The sequence below is a fragment of the Phyllostomus discolor genome, chromosome 6 (genome assembly GCF_004126475.2).
Source record: "Phyllostomus discolor isolate MPI-MPIP mPhyDis1 chromosome 6, mPhyDis1.pri.v3, whole genome shotgun sequence".
In the NCBI taxonomy this organism is placed as follows: Eukaryota; Metazoa; Chordata; class Mammalia; order Chiroptera; family Phyllostomidae; genus Phyllostomus; species Phyllostomus discolor.
Genome location: NC_040908.2, coordinates 140255755 through 140273548, shown reverse-complemented (window position 1 = coordinate 140273548; position 17794 = coordinate 140255755). Strand labels below are relative to the sequence as shown.

Genomic DNA, 17794 nt, shown 5'->3' with positions numbered 1-17794 from the left:
ACTTTGAATGTGCCAAATGTTGTGATATTTGCAACATCTTTGGCATAAAACATACAATTTTTTGTTTTTATGGAAAAAGTTGAAGTAATGAGATATGTAATGAAGGACAACACATCTTTTACCTGCTCTAAACTAAAATTGCACAACATTTACAGAATCAATCCAAATGTTTTTACTTTGAGAGTAAGCAGTTACAATTTTCTTAACCTCCCTTTCTTACACAGTCTTCAATTATGCCAACTTTAGTTTCCTTGGCAGACAAAAATAATTATTTAATTATTTGCAATGGTAAAAATCTATATTAATTAAATCATGTAGTTAACCTAAAATCTTCAAATAGGGAGGAAAAGCATAAACTGAGTCTTTATCAAAATTTGAATGTGTCATGACTCTCAGTAATATGAAACATGTCTTCTCTTAGATTCCAGCAAATAAACATTAAAATATAATGTAAATGTATTCATGTAATTTTATATTATAGAGTTATATTCATTATACATAATAGTTATATAAATGTATATTTACATATGTACATAAATGTTGATATATAATATTTATGTGATATATATTTAATAACTATATAAAGTAGTTTTAATAAATGTATGTTTTTCTCATATTTGTTAAGGTTTCTGTCACCTCTTTCTGGATCCTGACTTAGAAAACAGTCATTCAATTGAAAACATAGAACAAATTCTCCCACAGATATAAGCATATTTGTTGCAGGTGTTTGCATTTATTGTTCATGAAGATATATGTGTTAATATACTCTTGAATATGTTTACATAGGATTTTTGCATCTATATGCATTAGTGAAAAATATCTATTAGTTTATGCATATTGTCAATAATTGATTTGAAAACATAAATGCACATGCTTACAAAGATGAAAATTTTAGCACTTTATTAATTTTCCAGAAAAGTATTTGCTGGAGGATTTGCCTAGGAATTAACTGATTTTTAAAATTAGGTAGAAGTCTACGTTAAAACCTTCTGGCCGTGGAATTTTGAGGAAAAGATATGTTTTAGTCCAATAAAATCCCACCCATATTAAACTATTCAAGTAATAAATTTCTTCTCACAGACATTTTGGCATTTTATATTTATTTATCTAAGAAGTTACATATAAATTTTACAATTTATAAGTGAACGTTGCTTATTTATAATGTTTTTATTTTTTTTAATCTCTACTGTGGATATGGCTATTTGCTTTTTTTTTATTTCTTGCACTAAAATTTGAGTTTGTCTTTTTATACTTATGCAATGTCTCCAAAATTATATTTATTATAATATTCTCAAAAAAATAAATTTATTTTTTGTTTTTTATTTTATTTTTTTTAAATTTTTTTAAATGTCGACTTTGAATGTTTTTTTTTTTTAAGATTTTATTTATTTACTTTTAGAGAGGGAAGGGAGGGAAAGAGAGAGAGAAAGAGAGAGAGAAACATCAATGTGCGGTTGCTGGGGGTTATGGCCTGCAACCCAGGAATGTACCCTGGCTGGGAATCGAACCTGGGACACTTTGGTTCCCAGCCTGCGCTCAATCCACTGAGCTACGCCAGCCAGGGCTGTTTTTTATTTTATTAAATTTTACTAGTCTTTACAATTCTCTCTTTCCTTTTATACTGAGTTAGAAAATTAGTATTAAAACATATTTTTAATGTTTCTTTTCTGCTTTCCTTATGCTGCTGCTTTATGTAAATTTTATCATTACTACTACTTATTACCTTATTTGAGGAACTTATACAGTCTAGTATGTTTTTTATTTTAGCTATTGGGTATTATGTACAATTAATATTTCCAGCTAGCTCCTTTTTATGGCTTCCTGTTCTTTCTGTGTATTGTTAATATCCCTTATCTCCTTGGGTGTATTTAAGATATTTAGCTTAAATTCTTAGTTCCTCTATTTCAATAATTCTGCTTTAGTGTACAATTATGGTCCAATGCACTTTTTTTTTTCTTTTTAGTATCTCTATGTCTCATGGTTCAGATATCATGTCATTTTAGCTTCTTAGTTTATTTACTCTTTGGGTTATTAGCTACTCTGGGTGGCAATGTGTATAGGACAAGAGCCACCAAAAAAATAATGAAGCTGTCCTGGTGAGAGAAGGAAGGGTCTGGGGCAGGAAATCTTAGAGCCCCAGAATCCTGCTGAGAGTGGAAGTGTTAACTAGGGACAGCACGATTCTGACCCCAGCAACTGCTCAGGTCAGCAGGGCTATAGGCTGGCTGCACTAGTGTTACGGTGATGACAGAGAGGCCTGAGTTGGTCCTACTGACTTCCAGAGTGAAGGAGAAGGAGGTGATTCTCCAAAGGAAGATTAGAGAAAAGTGGAAGAGCGGAATTTACAGATGTTCTTCAGCTACCTTCTCATGCGTCCCACAGCTGCCCTCTGCGCCAGCCACCAGCAACCAGACCTCCTTAGCACACACGCAGTCATTCCTGTGAGACCTCTATATTCCCAGAAAACAAGCATGATTTTATTTTATTTTTTACTTTTGGACTGGTTTCTGTCCATTCCTTGGTCCATATTCTCCCCTAACTTCTACAGTTTCTCTAGGGTTGATTTTGGGGGAAGGCATTAGGAATGTCTTCAGTTTGTTCCCTGGAGAATAATTCAACAATCTTGCATTTCATAAGTGTTCCTGATGCTGATGGGCTAAAACAAGGAGAAAAGGAGGTGGTTTATTCTAAAATTTCTAGTTCTTACTAAGGGACTAATAAATATTTATTAAATGGATATATAAGCAATAAGCTTTTGATAAAATCAAGGGGAAAAAACCCTGGAGACTTTCCATACATTTTGAATATAAAAATATAGGAAGTGAAGGACACCATTAAAGAAATAGATTACAGTAGAAATTACAAGAGCATATCACACATAAGAAGGGTGCTTGTGGCTTGCTTAACCTTTTCTTCATGATAAAAGATAAACAAATAGATAGAAACATTAATTTACTTATATTTGTGTATGTGCATATGCATTGAATGTGATTAAAATACATTTCTATAATACACTGTTCTAGTAGGTATGGAAGACAGGTAGAGAGAAGAAAAATCTGAGGGATATTTTCAGCTCTTACTCATAAAAAAAAGTTCTCCCAGGTATTATTTAAAAAATAAACTCTGTTTTTCAGAACTGAATATGTAATGTATTCAGGGAGTTTTCCAGAGGAGTGACTCCAAAGTGAACCTGTTTAATATTTTGTTTTGGTTTTTGTTTTCAGAATACATTATTGCAAGCTATCAACATGTGAAATATTTGTAGAGCATTGTCAACGATGATTGCTTTCTTGTTTATTTATCATCAGTTTGTGTGTGTGTGTGTGTTATGAAGATAGACTACTGTCAAAAACCTTGCTTTTAATAGCAGATTTATGAAACTGTATCTTTTTTTTCTTTCCTTTCCCTACTGGAATACATAAAGGGGTGATTATATTGCAGGTGACATGGCGATAGCAGGTATACATAGGTTATTGTAATAGCATATACTAGGGCCCCACACGTAAGGCCACTAAGTCTATGGAAGTCAGGAAGGGATCTCAAGAGATGAGTTCTCTGCTCTGTGAAGTGTTTCAGAAATTCATTAAGCTGTCCAATATTAGGTGAAAGTGGACATTTATCTATGTAAGAAGGGGAGACCAGTCTATTTCCTAGTTCTGATCTTTAATTCCCTGGGGTATAAATAAAAGTCTAGAGTGTTCTTCTCATAGATAGTGTAAAGTTTTTATCAGCCTCTGTCCCAGAATGTCACCAGTAGATAATTCTCTTAAGGGGAACACAACCACATAAGAGGCTCCCATTGGAGAAACAAACCTCCTGACTTTAAAGCTATCTGAAATGTACTCTCTTCGGCTCTTCCTTTTCCATCTTCTTGTCTCCTTTTATAAATTCTGGCAAAGACCAAAGACCAAGATAGTAACTTCTCACTTACACATTAGGCCAGCTCCGGTAGAACTTCCTTTGAAGTCATTTGGAAATTTTGTCCCGACAGTGAACTGTCAGAATAATAATGCATAGACTCTCTGACTTCGTCACCAGATGGTGGCATGGGTGTAAGCATTTGTTAGCTTTAAGAGAGGAGTGAGATATTCCTCTGGCATTACTTCCCATTACCTAGTTATAGCTAGATCTTAATTTCTAATTGAAGGTTTACACATCATCTGACAATTTTTATTTTTCAGTGTTTATTTAATAAAAGATATAATAAATAAAATGGAATCCTGTCCTGAAATATATTCTGATTCTCTCTCCCCCATTTCTGTCTCTGTCTTTCCATGTATACATACTCACACAAACAAATGAACCCATATATATGGACGCATATAGCTTTATATACCTGCATAAACCTTTACATACATATGTAGTTTATATAGGTATATGAAAACAAAGCTGACACCAATAGCAAATAAAACAAAGAACAGCAAGACTGCAGTTAAGAAAATGCAAACCAATGGTAAAATGCCATCTGAATCATTTAGTAGTTGGTGGTGAAAATGAAGTCATTAGTGAAGAGTGAAGAGTCATAATGAGTCGAGTCATTAGTGAAAATGACTCTTGGTCGCTAGTAGGTAAAGTGTCTGATACCCATAAAGAAAATGTCCCTAAGTTTCTGGGAACTCCAGGTCCATCTCAAACAATTTAAAATCAGCTTCTCAGAACAGATACTAGCAACTCACATAACAAAACTATTTTGAACATCAATATAAGCAGAGATGAGGAAAGATTTTTCTAAATTATAAACACAATGAGATACACATTATTTTAATCTTCCTTTTCTTCAGGTACTTATTCTTCTCTCATCTCTGTTCATCTTACTGTGATATTAATAGATAGTAAAGGATTTAAATGGGTATAAAGAAGAAATAGTAATAGTAATGATTATGATGGTAGTAACTCATGGTGATACTGTGATTTGTAATAAGAAATCGACATATTCTGTTTGTCTGTAGTTCTTGGTTCACAGCTCCTAATACCCTTGGAATTTCCTCAGTGCTTTTGAGTGGCACCTTAGGATGGGGGCCTGTTTACAGTTAATTCAACCTGCAGCCTCTCTCCATTCCACAGAGGTCAGGGGAAGGGGACTACAGTTGGAGGATTGGAGCTTTAGTCTCTTTTCCCTAATCTCTAGGGATGGGAGAGAGATTGAATTAACTGTGGGTAGCCAATAACTTAATCAAGCATTCCTAAGTAATAAAGCCTCCATATACATGCAAAGGACAGGGCTCAGGAAGCTTCTGACGTGAACACATGGAGACTTGTGGAGAGTGGTGCACTAGGAGAGCATAGAAGCTCCATGCCCTTTCCCTACTCCCTGCCTTTTGCATCACTTCCATCTGCTGTCCCTGAGTTATATCCTTTTATAATAAGCCAGTGACCTGGTATATAAAATGCTTGAGTTCTCTGAGCCTCTCCAGCAAATTAATCAAAGGAAGGTTTAATTAGAACTTCCAATCTGTAACAGGTAGGTCAGATGCATAGACAAGTGCTTGAACCCCAAAGTAGAGAACAGTCTTGTAAGATTTTGATACAATTTTGAAGTTGCTTATGATTGATTATACACTCTGTTAAACCCTTTGCATGCATCAGATCATATAATAACCAAATAAATGGTTATATAAGTAGCACCGACACACTTTTGACAATAAAAGAGCCTGAGAGATAAAATAAATTTCTTATATTTACTTAGGTAAAAAGTGGTGCAGATGAAATAGAAAAAAAAAGGAGAATGTTATGTATTTAATGCTTACTATCTCTTATATGCCTGATATAATTTTAGGGAAATTATATATGTTATTTTCATTTGAACCACCCACCAAATTCTGAAAATAAGGGAACTTGGAGAAGTTAAAGAGCTTGTTCAAATTCACATAGATGGCCCACTAGGAATTTAATACCAGAATAATCTTATTCTGGAGCAAATGCTAGGTTATAAATCCACTTAGGAAGTTTTTGGTTTAGTAGAGCATTTCGGGGTAGGAAGGGTAGCCCCTCCCACAGGATTCAATGTTGAGCCGTGAGAAAGGCACTATAAGTGTGCTCAGATGAGGGCAAGGTGACTGGGCCAGCCCTGCCTCCTTTCTCTGGCCAGCAATGCATCCATTGTTCATGACATTTCTCATATTCTAACTTTGGATGTGCTCTTTTAAAAGTTATAACCCTCTTCTTTTTAGAGGTTAGGAACAGTTTGCATAACATATTGGAATAATCATGGGTTCATGCCTTGGCACTGTGTGAATACAAGCAAGACAGTTGCCTTTTCTGTGTTATTTTTAGTAAAAAATAATAAATGGGTAGTTGTATTGTTAGGATCTGAGATAATTGTATGTCTCAGCACTTCTGTTTTGCTCTGTCATATCTGCAACCAGGCTATAAATAAATCTAGATTAAATGTGACAGATTAGGACAGAAATGGGGTTGAGATGATGACCTACTAGTAGGTTGGGTCAAGGGCTGAGGCCAGAGATCCATAGGCTGATACTGAAAGTTTGCATGCTCTTTATGTAACCCCTGATGTCTGGCAGCCAGGCATTAGGATACATTGCAGGTGAGCAGTGAGCTGCCATGGCATAGCAGAGAAGAACCAAAATGCTTGCCCTTTCAAGTGGGCAGAGCAGATAACAGTGGGCCCATTAATGAGAAACAAGCCTGTACCTGGCAAAGTCAACAGTCATTATTAGATTGACTGCCTTCAGGAAGCAGAGGACCCTGAAGAGACAAGGCTGAGTTTCAGAAGCAAAACTCCACACCTAGATCCAAATTATTCATGGAAGTCTTGCAAATGAAAGGCAACCTAATAGTCCTTAGAGGGCTGGGATCCCCGGTCATTGACTTGGATGGAGACTGTATTAATCATGTTTGTAACTTCTATACATTTGTTGTGTTAGCATCTACCCTACACATATATGAAAACAAGCTTAGTATGAACAACCCAATAATGTTGGAGTCATCCTACCTTAACCTCCTTCTTCCTCATTGCTGCTCCCTCCTTAACCCCACAAAAGTATCTTCCTTCTGATGGTAGGCTTTTCAAATATTGACTAAGCAGTACAGAACCCACAAGCCCGACCCCCCATTGTAATTGGTTCTCACACTCCATTCTACAGGCACCCACCCTAATCAGGTCAGGGCCAGGTTACCAGATAAGCTGGGATCGTCTTTGTGCCCCAGAGACCAAGGAAATCACTTAAACTAGTCACTCTTAAGACCCCTTACCCTGCCTCACCCATTCCTCTCCACAGAAACCACAGAGAAAACCGTTGTCCACAGTCCCCCTGCCTCCTTCCACCTTGTGACCAGGTCAACGTTTCCCTGTGGTCCCGGTCACTGCAAGAAATAATCTGTCTTTTCAATGGCAGTCATTTCCTGTTCGTCTTACAATACCTCAAATTTTCTATCAATAGACTATACTTTTAAACAGGTTCTTGTGTTCAGGTTCTGGACACAAGATAAAAGGCCCATTCCCCATAAACGGTGCATAAGGTGTCGGAGATAAGGCAGAAGTCTGATTTTTAGCACTGCTTTCATGAGCACCATCACTCCTCCCTACAGTGGATATTAGTCATGAGAACTAAAATGTCAGGGTCAAAAGAACATTATTTGAAAATGAAAATCTGGAGGGAATTTTGATTCTTAAACTTTGGGATGTATCAGAATCAGCTGTGGAGTTGACTAAATAGGCAGATGGTATGTCCTCACTTGATAGATTCCTATTTGGTAGATGCTACATGTGGCTTAGGGATCTGCACAGCTTTACTTAGTCCAAGGTCAGTTAGCCTCCATAACTCAGGAGACGATGCATTGATGTTGGGCCTGACACCCGCACTCTTGACCCCCCTCCTTGCCCTCAATTTCTCATCCATAAGTGAGGGTTGGAAATTAGAAGCCCCCTAAGAATCAAATACAACAAAAATAGCTATGGGAATGAACGCTGATCAAGCATTGTTATGACTTGTATTCATGACTGTATTTTCTTTATTGTAGATTCACTTTCATTTCTTACACATATATTTGTTCCGTGGTGATTTAAAAAAAATTTAACAATTTCCCAGTGCCAAATCAAAGGACACAAAAAAAAACACACTCACAGTGGCCTGTTGTTTCTCTGCCTTCTCAGATGTCTCTTTCAGTTGATTTTGCAGGGCCTCCTGGAGAGACTTCATTTGTTCTCTAGTTCAGTAGGAAATAGAGCACAAGAGAGACATAATATAATTCTGTTATTTCCTGTGTACATTATGAAAGGAGGTTTTGCTGGCTGTGTACATTTGGGAAACAGATAACAAGAACTGAATAGAGACATCGTTAAGCACTCAGGGTATAATCCAGGATTCTAGCAATAAAGGGTTTTTTCTCCCATGCAAGTATCAAAAGCAAGCTATATTTCAAGGAAATTGCCTTGCTATTGTGTCTTATAAGAATCCCACTGTGTGAATTACCTGTGAGCTGCACAATGTGTTGAATTAAATCAATAGAATAATTAGTGTTGAAAAGCTAATTTTAGTGACAGCATGCCAAGATGTGAACATGTTAGTTGGGGAAAATGTTACAATAGACTGCAAATAAGGTAAAATTACTGTTCCTTTCTGATGCTTCTAATTGATTAATTCTAAAGCATTGTGCTTTAGACATCCATTATAAAGCCTGAGACTTTTTGTAAGAACATAGAGAAAAAAGACACTTCTAACTTGAGGGTTCCCTTCATTTATTGGGGATAATAAAATAAATACTTGTCTGCATATATAAAAATATTATTGCTCAAACTCACAAATACATATTGACCCTCTCACTTGTTAAAGATATAAATATTTCCATAAATATCCATTCTTCTGAAGGGTTTAGACTTTAACAATTTATGACAAATTGTGTTATCTTTTTAAATTTTTATTTTTCAATTATATTTACATTGAATATTATTTTATATTAGTTTCGGGCATACAGCACAGTGGTGAAAGAGGTGAAGGGATTAAGAAGTATAAATTGGCCCTGGCTGGTGTGGCTCAATGGACTGAGTGCCAGCCTACAAACCAAAGGGTCATTGGTTTGATTCCCAGTCAGGACACATGCCTGGTTGTGGGCCAGGTCCCCAGCAAGGGGCACATGAGAGGCAACCAATCATTGATGTTTCTCTCCCTCTCTTTCTCCTTCCCTTCCTCTCTCTAAAAATAAATAAATAAAATATTTTTTAAAAAGTATAAATCGGTAGTTAGAGAATAGTCACAGATATTTAAAGTACAACAAAGGGAATATAGCCAATAATATTTTAATAATTATGTATGTTGACAGGTGGGTACCAGGAATATTGGTGAAAATAGTTTGTAAAGTGTATGATTGTCATATTATCTTTCAGTGACTTAGTTTTATCACCTAAGCTATTGTATCAAAAAGTTCAGGTAAAGGTTGGTATGCCAGTTAGTGAGCGTGTGTGTGTTAATTTTGGCTCGAGGAATAAACTCTTTTTCAAACAGAAACCTTTCTAGTCTCACAACAACAAAATTAATTTAAAATTCCCAGTCTAGTTCCCAAAGACTACATCTGGAACCTTGGTGGGTAACCACAATACAGACCCTAGGGGCTAGGAGGGTACCCTCTCAGAGTAACTTTTTAAATCTACATAGTGAGCACAATAATAGAACTACCTCATAAGTTTGTAGCAAGATTGAAATGACATAATACAAGCCAAATGCTTAGTATAAAGCCTGGAAAATAATCATCACTTAAAAAATTTGAGATCATTGTCACAACCACAGGCACTGCTCTGGGTCCCTAAGTTCATTCTTTGACCACCACATCCTGCACGACCACAAACTGCACTCTCACCCAATGTGCTTAAACTGCAGAGAATCATTATATTAACGAGAGAGAGAGAGAGAGAGAGAGAGAGAGAAGTATTTACATATTATCCCTAACACTCAAGTCTTCAACAAGCATTGAATTAAAATACAAACCATTATATTCCCAACTGATTAAAAATTATAATGAAATGTTATGATTATCATTTTAATATTAATTTTAGATTTTATTTTTTATTTTTAAATGTGATAGTTTAATTCAATTATAAAATATATTTTTATAAAAATGAAAGCATGCATATCTTTAAAAATTCCAACATACTGACATCAATAGGCAATGTATGGAGAAAGACAAAAATAGCTATAAAAGCTATAAGCAGCAACTAAAAAAGTTAGAGAAGTCTGCACATTTTCACAGCAAGGAAAGCTATCAGATAATGTCAAAGTGGGTCTTTCAAATCTTTTGAATCTGCCTCCTCCTCTGCCTTCTAGGATTATTTCTGCACATTCTCACGGCTCTGAGGCTGTGGGTGGCCCCGTATTTCTGTCTCTCAGAGTTGCTCATTTATACACCTCCAAAAGATGATTCCTGACTTGTTCATGCAATGGAATGGTTACAAGGAATTTTAAAGGACAGCTGTTTCATACATCTGCCATCCCAAATTATAAACAAACACACACACATACCCCCAATCACTCCACAGGAAGGCATTTTTAGAGTGGTTACAGCTTGTATTATAAAAACACCACAGATGGAGAACTCGCTACTACCCCAGGCATTCTTTCCACCTTCAGAGAATGTGGTACTGGAAAATCCTTGAGTACACAGAGTCCACCACTGCCTGCTAGGAATCTCCACCCACCAACCACTAGAGACAGTAAAAGCTTTTATATTAACTTGTTTCTCAGCAGTCTTTCAGAATCTTTAGGGGACTGCCCCCTCGAGTCTCTGTTATGTGGTTATACACACTCACTTATCACACAGTACGGTTTAAGATCTCTTTATCAACCTGCAGACTCTTCTGCCAATATTACCCAGGCTGTCTAAACATTTCTTAAAAGGTAACACTCGAGAGTTGAGGCAAACTCTCTCTCCCCACCCTCTTTCCCTCATACACACATATAAAAACAAGCACATATAAACACACACTCCTTTCTCTATCTCTCTTGCCAGAAACGTACTCTTTGCCCTCTCCACACGATCGTGTATGGCCACCACACACCCTCTGAGTTTAGTCTAGTTTCAGCTACACAGAGATACTGATGAGTTGCCTCTTGGTTATAATTCCAAAAGAGGAAGTTCTAACAGATTCAGTTTAGATGTCAGATCTCAGATTCAAATGTCAGTCACGTAAAAAAAAACATGACGTCTAAGGACTACTTTCCCAGAAAAGGGCCAGGTGGCAAGGCTACCAGAGGGCCAGGACCATTGATAGTTGGGCATATAGCTAAGTGAATCTACAACACATTGTATTTTTTCTGACTCATAAAATTTCTACATTTTCAATCAATTAATATCTTTTATATTCTAAGATCATAATTTTCTTTTACTCTTTATTAATATTTCTTATTTGGGAATGAGAGACATAGTCATCTTCACATTGAGATAACTATGATTGCTACTCATTTCTAAGTAAACAACATAAATTAACATGTAAAATGTCATATCCTTTTGAGAAACTACTTATTGTTAGAATTTATTAAATTTTCCATTCTAATTTTGTGTACATTATACAAGGTATTCATTTTGAACAAGTTTTTTTTTTAAATTTTGGGAAAACAACTTTGAAATTGAAATAATAAAATATCTGCTCCATTTAATTCTTTCGTTGAAAGAGTTGGCCCATCATCTGGTAGTGTCTAAAATGTACAAAATATCTAGATGTTGATTAAGAAATACTTAATAAACCTAACCACATTTTTTCCTGGTTTGCCTGCATACTTCGTGTGTCATATAGAAACAGCCAAAGATAATTTATGACGATGTTAGCAAACTGAAGGAATGGGCTCTTTGTTATCCCCATCGCGCATCAGCCTGGCTCCTCTCGGCCTCTCCTGCAGTGAGGAAAAGCAGGCGTTACTACCTCCTCACTCCAGGGCCCTCCCTGTTGAAATCTCCCTGTCCTCTTCTCTCAGCCACCCCTCCTCCACCTGGCCTATGTCTCTTTCCTCTTACCCTGCACAATACAGAATAACCCCCCTCGAATACTTTTTAGATTTGTATCATTTTCTTATGGAGCTACCTAACATGGGTTCCTTCCAATCTTTACGTTTTTGTTCCTGTCTCGGTATCCAGTTTTATTTTCTGATTTTCTCTGACGGACTCTGTTCTTTAGTCACTGTGATAGGGGACTCAGGATGTGGAAAATTTTAGCTTAAGGTAAAAAGCTGTAAATCTAGCAAGTAATGTGTATGTTAAGCTTTTTGTTTCAGAAACTATAGATAAGGCCCATCCTGGCTCCTGGGAAAAGTAGCCGACCTCCTGGGGCACTGATAGAAAATCACTTCCTGGGGACATCTGTACCTTTGTTCCAGGAAGAGCAGACGACCACCCCTACCCCTTGGGATCAGCTAACTGCCCAGGACAGGAATATTGCAGCTTCTGAATCTCAAAGCCCTCATCACATCTTGTTTGTCCTCCCCCACCCCCTTGTAAAAGATCTGGCCAGGAAAGAGAAGGGAAGATGGTTTGTTAGGGTATGAACTCGCCACCTTCTCGGATCACCAGCCATCTGAATAAAGCACCCATAAAATATTGAATTGCTATTGCTTATTGGATTTGGTAGTGACAGGCAGCCTGAACACTGGTGTCTTTTCTGGTTACAACTGCAACCCTGTCTGCGGTGCTGTGTATGCATGGGGCAAAAGTCACTTCCATTTAAATATTTTTGTTTTATCCTCTCCCACTGTGGAATGCTGAACAAAAAGTAATCATTTTCAGTGACTTTTGGTCTATTTTGACTAGTTATTTCTACTTCAAGTGCTGCCTATAATTCTTCAACACTAACTCAATGAGCCTCAAGTAGTTGTATAATATTAAGCATTGGTATGCTAAGTGGGTAGTTAAATTCAAACCAATAGAATAATTTTAAATTATATACTTTTGGAAACATGTTCACATCAGTATTTATAAGCTCTGTTTAATATTTAATTTGAAAAAATTAATGTTCAATCAATAATTATTTTAATAATAAAAATAATCAATATAGGGCAATAGCTTTGAGTTTAACATGTCATCAGCTCAATCCAAATATAGGCAGATGAGAGGTTTCTGAGTCCAGAGGCAAGGAGAGTGGAGAAAACACAAAAAGGTGAGAAGGGACTGACTACAAAGTGTACTGTGTGTAAACTGTTAACTGCTTTTTGCTGTGTGATCAGCGAACTAAAGTGAAAGGGTAGGCTATTGTCTAAGAACACAGCAGAGCAAATTCCAATTAACACAGCTCTCAGCAATCCATTTAAGCACTTCAAGCAGCAATTTCCTAGTATAATACCTGCTTTAGAAGGTAATTGTAAGGGTGAAACAAGAAAAGGTACATACAGCATCTAGCAAAGCACCAAGGAAACGTATAATAAATGCTGGTTTGTTTCTACCTTAAAATACCTTTTTCTTTCAGAGCAATTTCATATCATATAGTTTTAATACTGCATAGAAATCTATCTCATATCCTTCCTTCAAAAATAAACAAACCAACACTAATTATATTGTATTAATTCTATTTATATTGTTAGTAAGATTACCCCATTCCTCACCACCCCCATCATTATCACCACAATATTATTAAAGATTGTTGGCATTATTAAAAATTGACCCACCGAGGTTGGTGTTATTGGATCTGTTTATTGATGGGCAGACTTATCAGGGACCATCTCAGGTAATTCAGGAAAGTGCTACAGATCTTTAAGCACTAGAATTGTGGCCTGCAAGCAGCATTAGTATCACCATCACAATGAAATTTGTTAGAAATGCAAAATCTCAAACCCCACCATAATTTTGCTATATAAGTATCTGCATTTAAACAAGGTTCTCATGCATTCAACTGTAAGAAGTTAAGTACATTAACACAGTTAGAATGAACTGATTTTTATGAAGTTTCTCAATAAAGTTAAACACTATGGAAAAAAGATCTGAGAAAATGAAAGGAAAGCACAGTATTACCTTTGTTTCTGACCTATTTCCAGAAGCTTCTGAACATCAGTTTTGGCAGATTTCTCTTCATTTTTCAAAGACTAAGAAGAAAAAGAAGGAAAGGAAGTCTTATTCAAGTGATAAATTGAGGTTCACTTTACTTTTGTCTGCATAGCAAAAGGTGTGACAGCACTTATGCCAGGGGACAAGAACGTGCAAATAGAGCCATGACATTGGCCTTCCTGGTTCTCAGGATGCACACAGGAATTCAGGACTCCAAGTGGTGCAAGTGGGTGATGGGAATGAACTGGGTTTGAATCTTCAGAGGTTCAATGGGGATGCGTAGGTCTTAATAAGTGAATATAAAAAACATCTTCTGCTCTTTATCTGAAGCTTTACTGTGTCCTTTCTGGGCATGTTAAACCAGTTCTGGTATAGTTTCCAGAAATATAAGGGGCCTTAAAAGGCCTCCCTGAATGAGTTAATAATAATACAATTCAAGATCAAAGCAGCCAAAAAGCATTCACCTGTTTGCAACTGTCTATTTATTATATATGAGCAATGTCTGAGAATACAAAGAATGAGGGTCATGTAAAATTAACTGGTCTGAGCAAATAGGGTAGTAAGAATAAAAAATACCCCCTCAGTCATTACAGTTTATTTACTCTGGCAAATTCAGCACTCACAGACTATGAATTAAATCAGAAAAGCCCACTGAGCTCTCTTATTAGAGACTCTGCCCCAGTAAGCCTTCCCTAAGAACCTTCTTATTTCTACTCAGTAAATTATTTAATAGGGTAACCTATTTTTCTTGATTTTAAGAATTGAAACTGACAGACAATAATATTGTTTGTAGAAAGAGAGGCTGTGACAGATAGGAAATTGACAATAGCAAGAATGGCAAATACTTTCTTTACTTAAAATTTTATTTAACAAATATCTATCTTGAATTATTCAAAGCGAGGTATAAAGGCATGGCGTCTGCCTTCATAAATTTTCTAATCGAATGCTAAAAACAGACAATACTCATGGAGTAAGATAAACATTCTGGTGGGGATGCGGTAGTCTGAATTTCACATGAGGAAGTTCCCTAACATGCCAGCTTTTATCTGCAAGCAACCAGTAAAAGACGCTCTGCTTATTTGGGAAGAGTAGCTTCACATAAAATACCAAGAAAGTATGATGAGGAAGTACAGTGTGGGGAAAAGTCACCAATCCTGAGATTTAAAGTTCAAAGTACATCATGGTCATACGGCTGAGCAGATCATAAAAAGATGCTTTTTGAATTCCTTATGCAAAAAACAGGGATGAGAGTTTTGAAGAGCCTACTTTAGACAGCTAAGGGAAACTCAAAAGGGATAATGGATGTGTGAAAGCACTTGGTGAAAAGTGCAATAAAAATACACTTATTAATTTATTGACTAGCTGCTATACTCTGGACATTTTGAAGGCAACTAAGATTTAAAAGGTAGGGTACTGTCTTCAAGAAACTTAAGATTCAATAAAAATGAAACATGAGATGCAGAAATGGAAGTAGAAACTCAGATGTGTGTCAGCACAGCTAATCTAATTAGAAGATCTGGAGTGTACTTGCCTGTTATTTCCTCAGCAATAACCAAAGAAATGGATTATACTTCTTGGAAAATATTCGTGGCTCATTAAAGGACAATGAAGGTTGATGGACCTACTATAGAATCAAAATAATGTTTCTCAATTGACCTATATTACTGCCCCATTCTGATGTGATGACTACAGAGGTAAACAAGACTTTCCATGAAGGTCTCCATGTCTTCATGTCTCCATGAAATCCCATTGCGGGGAAAATACATACAGTAGTTTATAGAGTTACTATGATTTTGAAACCTGGAATCACCACCTATTAGATATGTGACTTTGGGCATTTCTTATGGTTTACATGAGTCTTGTTTCCTGACTGTACAAAGAGTATAATATTACCTTAATTTTATAGAGAGGTTGTTAAGAAAGGTTAATAAGATAATAAATAAAAACCACCTTACATAATAATTGGCAAAAACTAAAATAAAGGTGTCTTTAAAATCGGAACTATATTTTTAGGGACAGGATTTTTACCCTTTCAAAAATGTAACTCCATGATATACATTTTTATCAACCAGTTTTCTAAATTGCAATTAGATGTCTTAACTTAGGCTACTGGTATGTAGAGACTGAGTGTCTTGGGAATATTGTGAACAGTGACCACCCATACGCATTTCACCATATGCTTGAAATATTCTCCAAGTGCCAGGCATTACATTCTTTGAGGAGGTGCAGGTGCCTTGACTACTCTTGTAGCCTCATATAACTAGTGAATTTCTATCTGATGATAAGGTGTAGCTCTGGCACCAGATTCCTATGAAAATCAATTACCCCCCTTTCATCCTCACCAGTGCTCCCTTACTGCTCTGCGAATACTTCTACCACAGCACTGTTTGTTACTCCTGCAGTTATCCGGGTGCCTGACTCTGTCCTACTGGAGAGGTGGTGTTTTTTTCCTCTCATTTTAATGTTCTCAAGATATAATAGCTTCTGGAACAAGGGCTTTGGCACTGAGTTCAAATACTAGTTCTGCCAACTAACATCTCTGTGCTCTTGACATCTTATTAACCACTCAGTTTTTTCACCTTCAAAATGAAACTACTAATAAACAGCATAGTTGTCAGGTGAAAATTAATTAAAAACTGTAGAAAGAGTGCCTAATATAAGACCTTGACCATGTTCCATAAGCTATAGTCATTACTGACACCATCATCACCATCATCACTATCATCAGGGGACCAAAAAGCTATGGACAATGGTGACTCCATGTGGTTTTGCAACATGGTTCATTGTAATAACTAATACACAGACTCTGGAGCCGAATTGCTTGGATTTCATCTCTGGCTTCCATTGTGACATTCACAAATAAATGATCTTCTCAAAACATGATTCTGCATGTATAACAAGAAAAATCACATAAACAGTATCTATCTCATAAATATATTATGAAAATTAAATTTCATAAAATGGCCAAAGCTTTTAGTACACATTATATGTTCAATAAATATAATGTTTAAGCTAAATATTAAAATATCATGTGGTTTAGAAAATTTTTCTTATCCTATAGAGATCTTGTTTTTTTTATTGAGATTTCACTGAGTAGGCTAATACATTTTATAATGACACTTTCCTTTCAAGGCATTTACCCACTTTAGTAATAAAGTTTATTAAAGAATCTTCAGAGTTAATCTTTATGGAATTTAAAAATCTTTTCTAGGGAACATGCCTATATTTATTCAACTCTTGATAATTACTTTTCATCATTTCATAATATAAAAGACACAGGGGTCAAATTGATCTTAGAAGCAGTGAGAAATTGATGGCTTTGTCAAGCACACAATTGCATTATTCCTGTATTTGCAAACCACAGTTTCCAAGACTGAATTTCAATGGACATTTCCTTTGAAAGCTGATATAATAATAAATAATCACTTTCATGGTGAAGCCCAGAAACATATTCAAAACTGGTAAAAAAAATGCAGGTGTCCACACTTTAATCTACTGAAACTAACCGAGAGACTTCTCATCCTTTGCTGCTGGGAAAACTAGTTTTCATCTCACCTGAAGGTTGACTTTAATGCCATCAAGTTCTCTCGATGTCTTTGTCAGCTGACGTAGGATGGTGCTTCGCTCCTTAAAGACTTCTTTCAGTTGCTTTTGTAGCTCTTCATAGTCCTGTCTAACACAGAAAGAACGGGTGTGAGACCCCCCAATGCTTCCACAGTAGTCATCATCACCAGCCCTTGCATTTAAAGCAGAATCTAAAGTGACTGAAACCTTAATTACTAGACTGTTTTGTTCCTATTCTTTCATCGAAAGGGGG

At 36.2% G+C, this 17794-nt stretch overlaps 1 protein-coding gene across 2 annotated transcripts in view; it reads right to left on the bottom strand.

The window, feature by feature from the left end:
- Window positions 1-17794, bottom strand: part of LUZP2 (leucine zipper protein 2) — a 362761-nt gene that overhangs the window by 164999 nt on the left and 179968 nt on the right. Inside the window, exons 2-4 of one of the 2 annotated variants that reach the window (XM_028515921.2) lie at window positions 17533-17650; window positions 13945-14015; window positions 8085-8166 (exon numbers count right to left, since the gene is read on the bottom strand). In XM_028515921.2, the coding sequence (XP_028371722.1) occupies window positions 8085-8166; window positions 13945-14015; window positions 17533-17650 (271 nt within the window). The remainder of the gene's footprint in view (window positions 1-8084; window positions 8167-13944; window positions 14016-17532; window positions 17651-17794) is intronic. The other variant, XM_036029153.1, reaches the window with a different exon arrangement.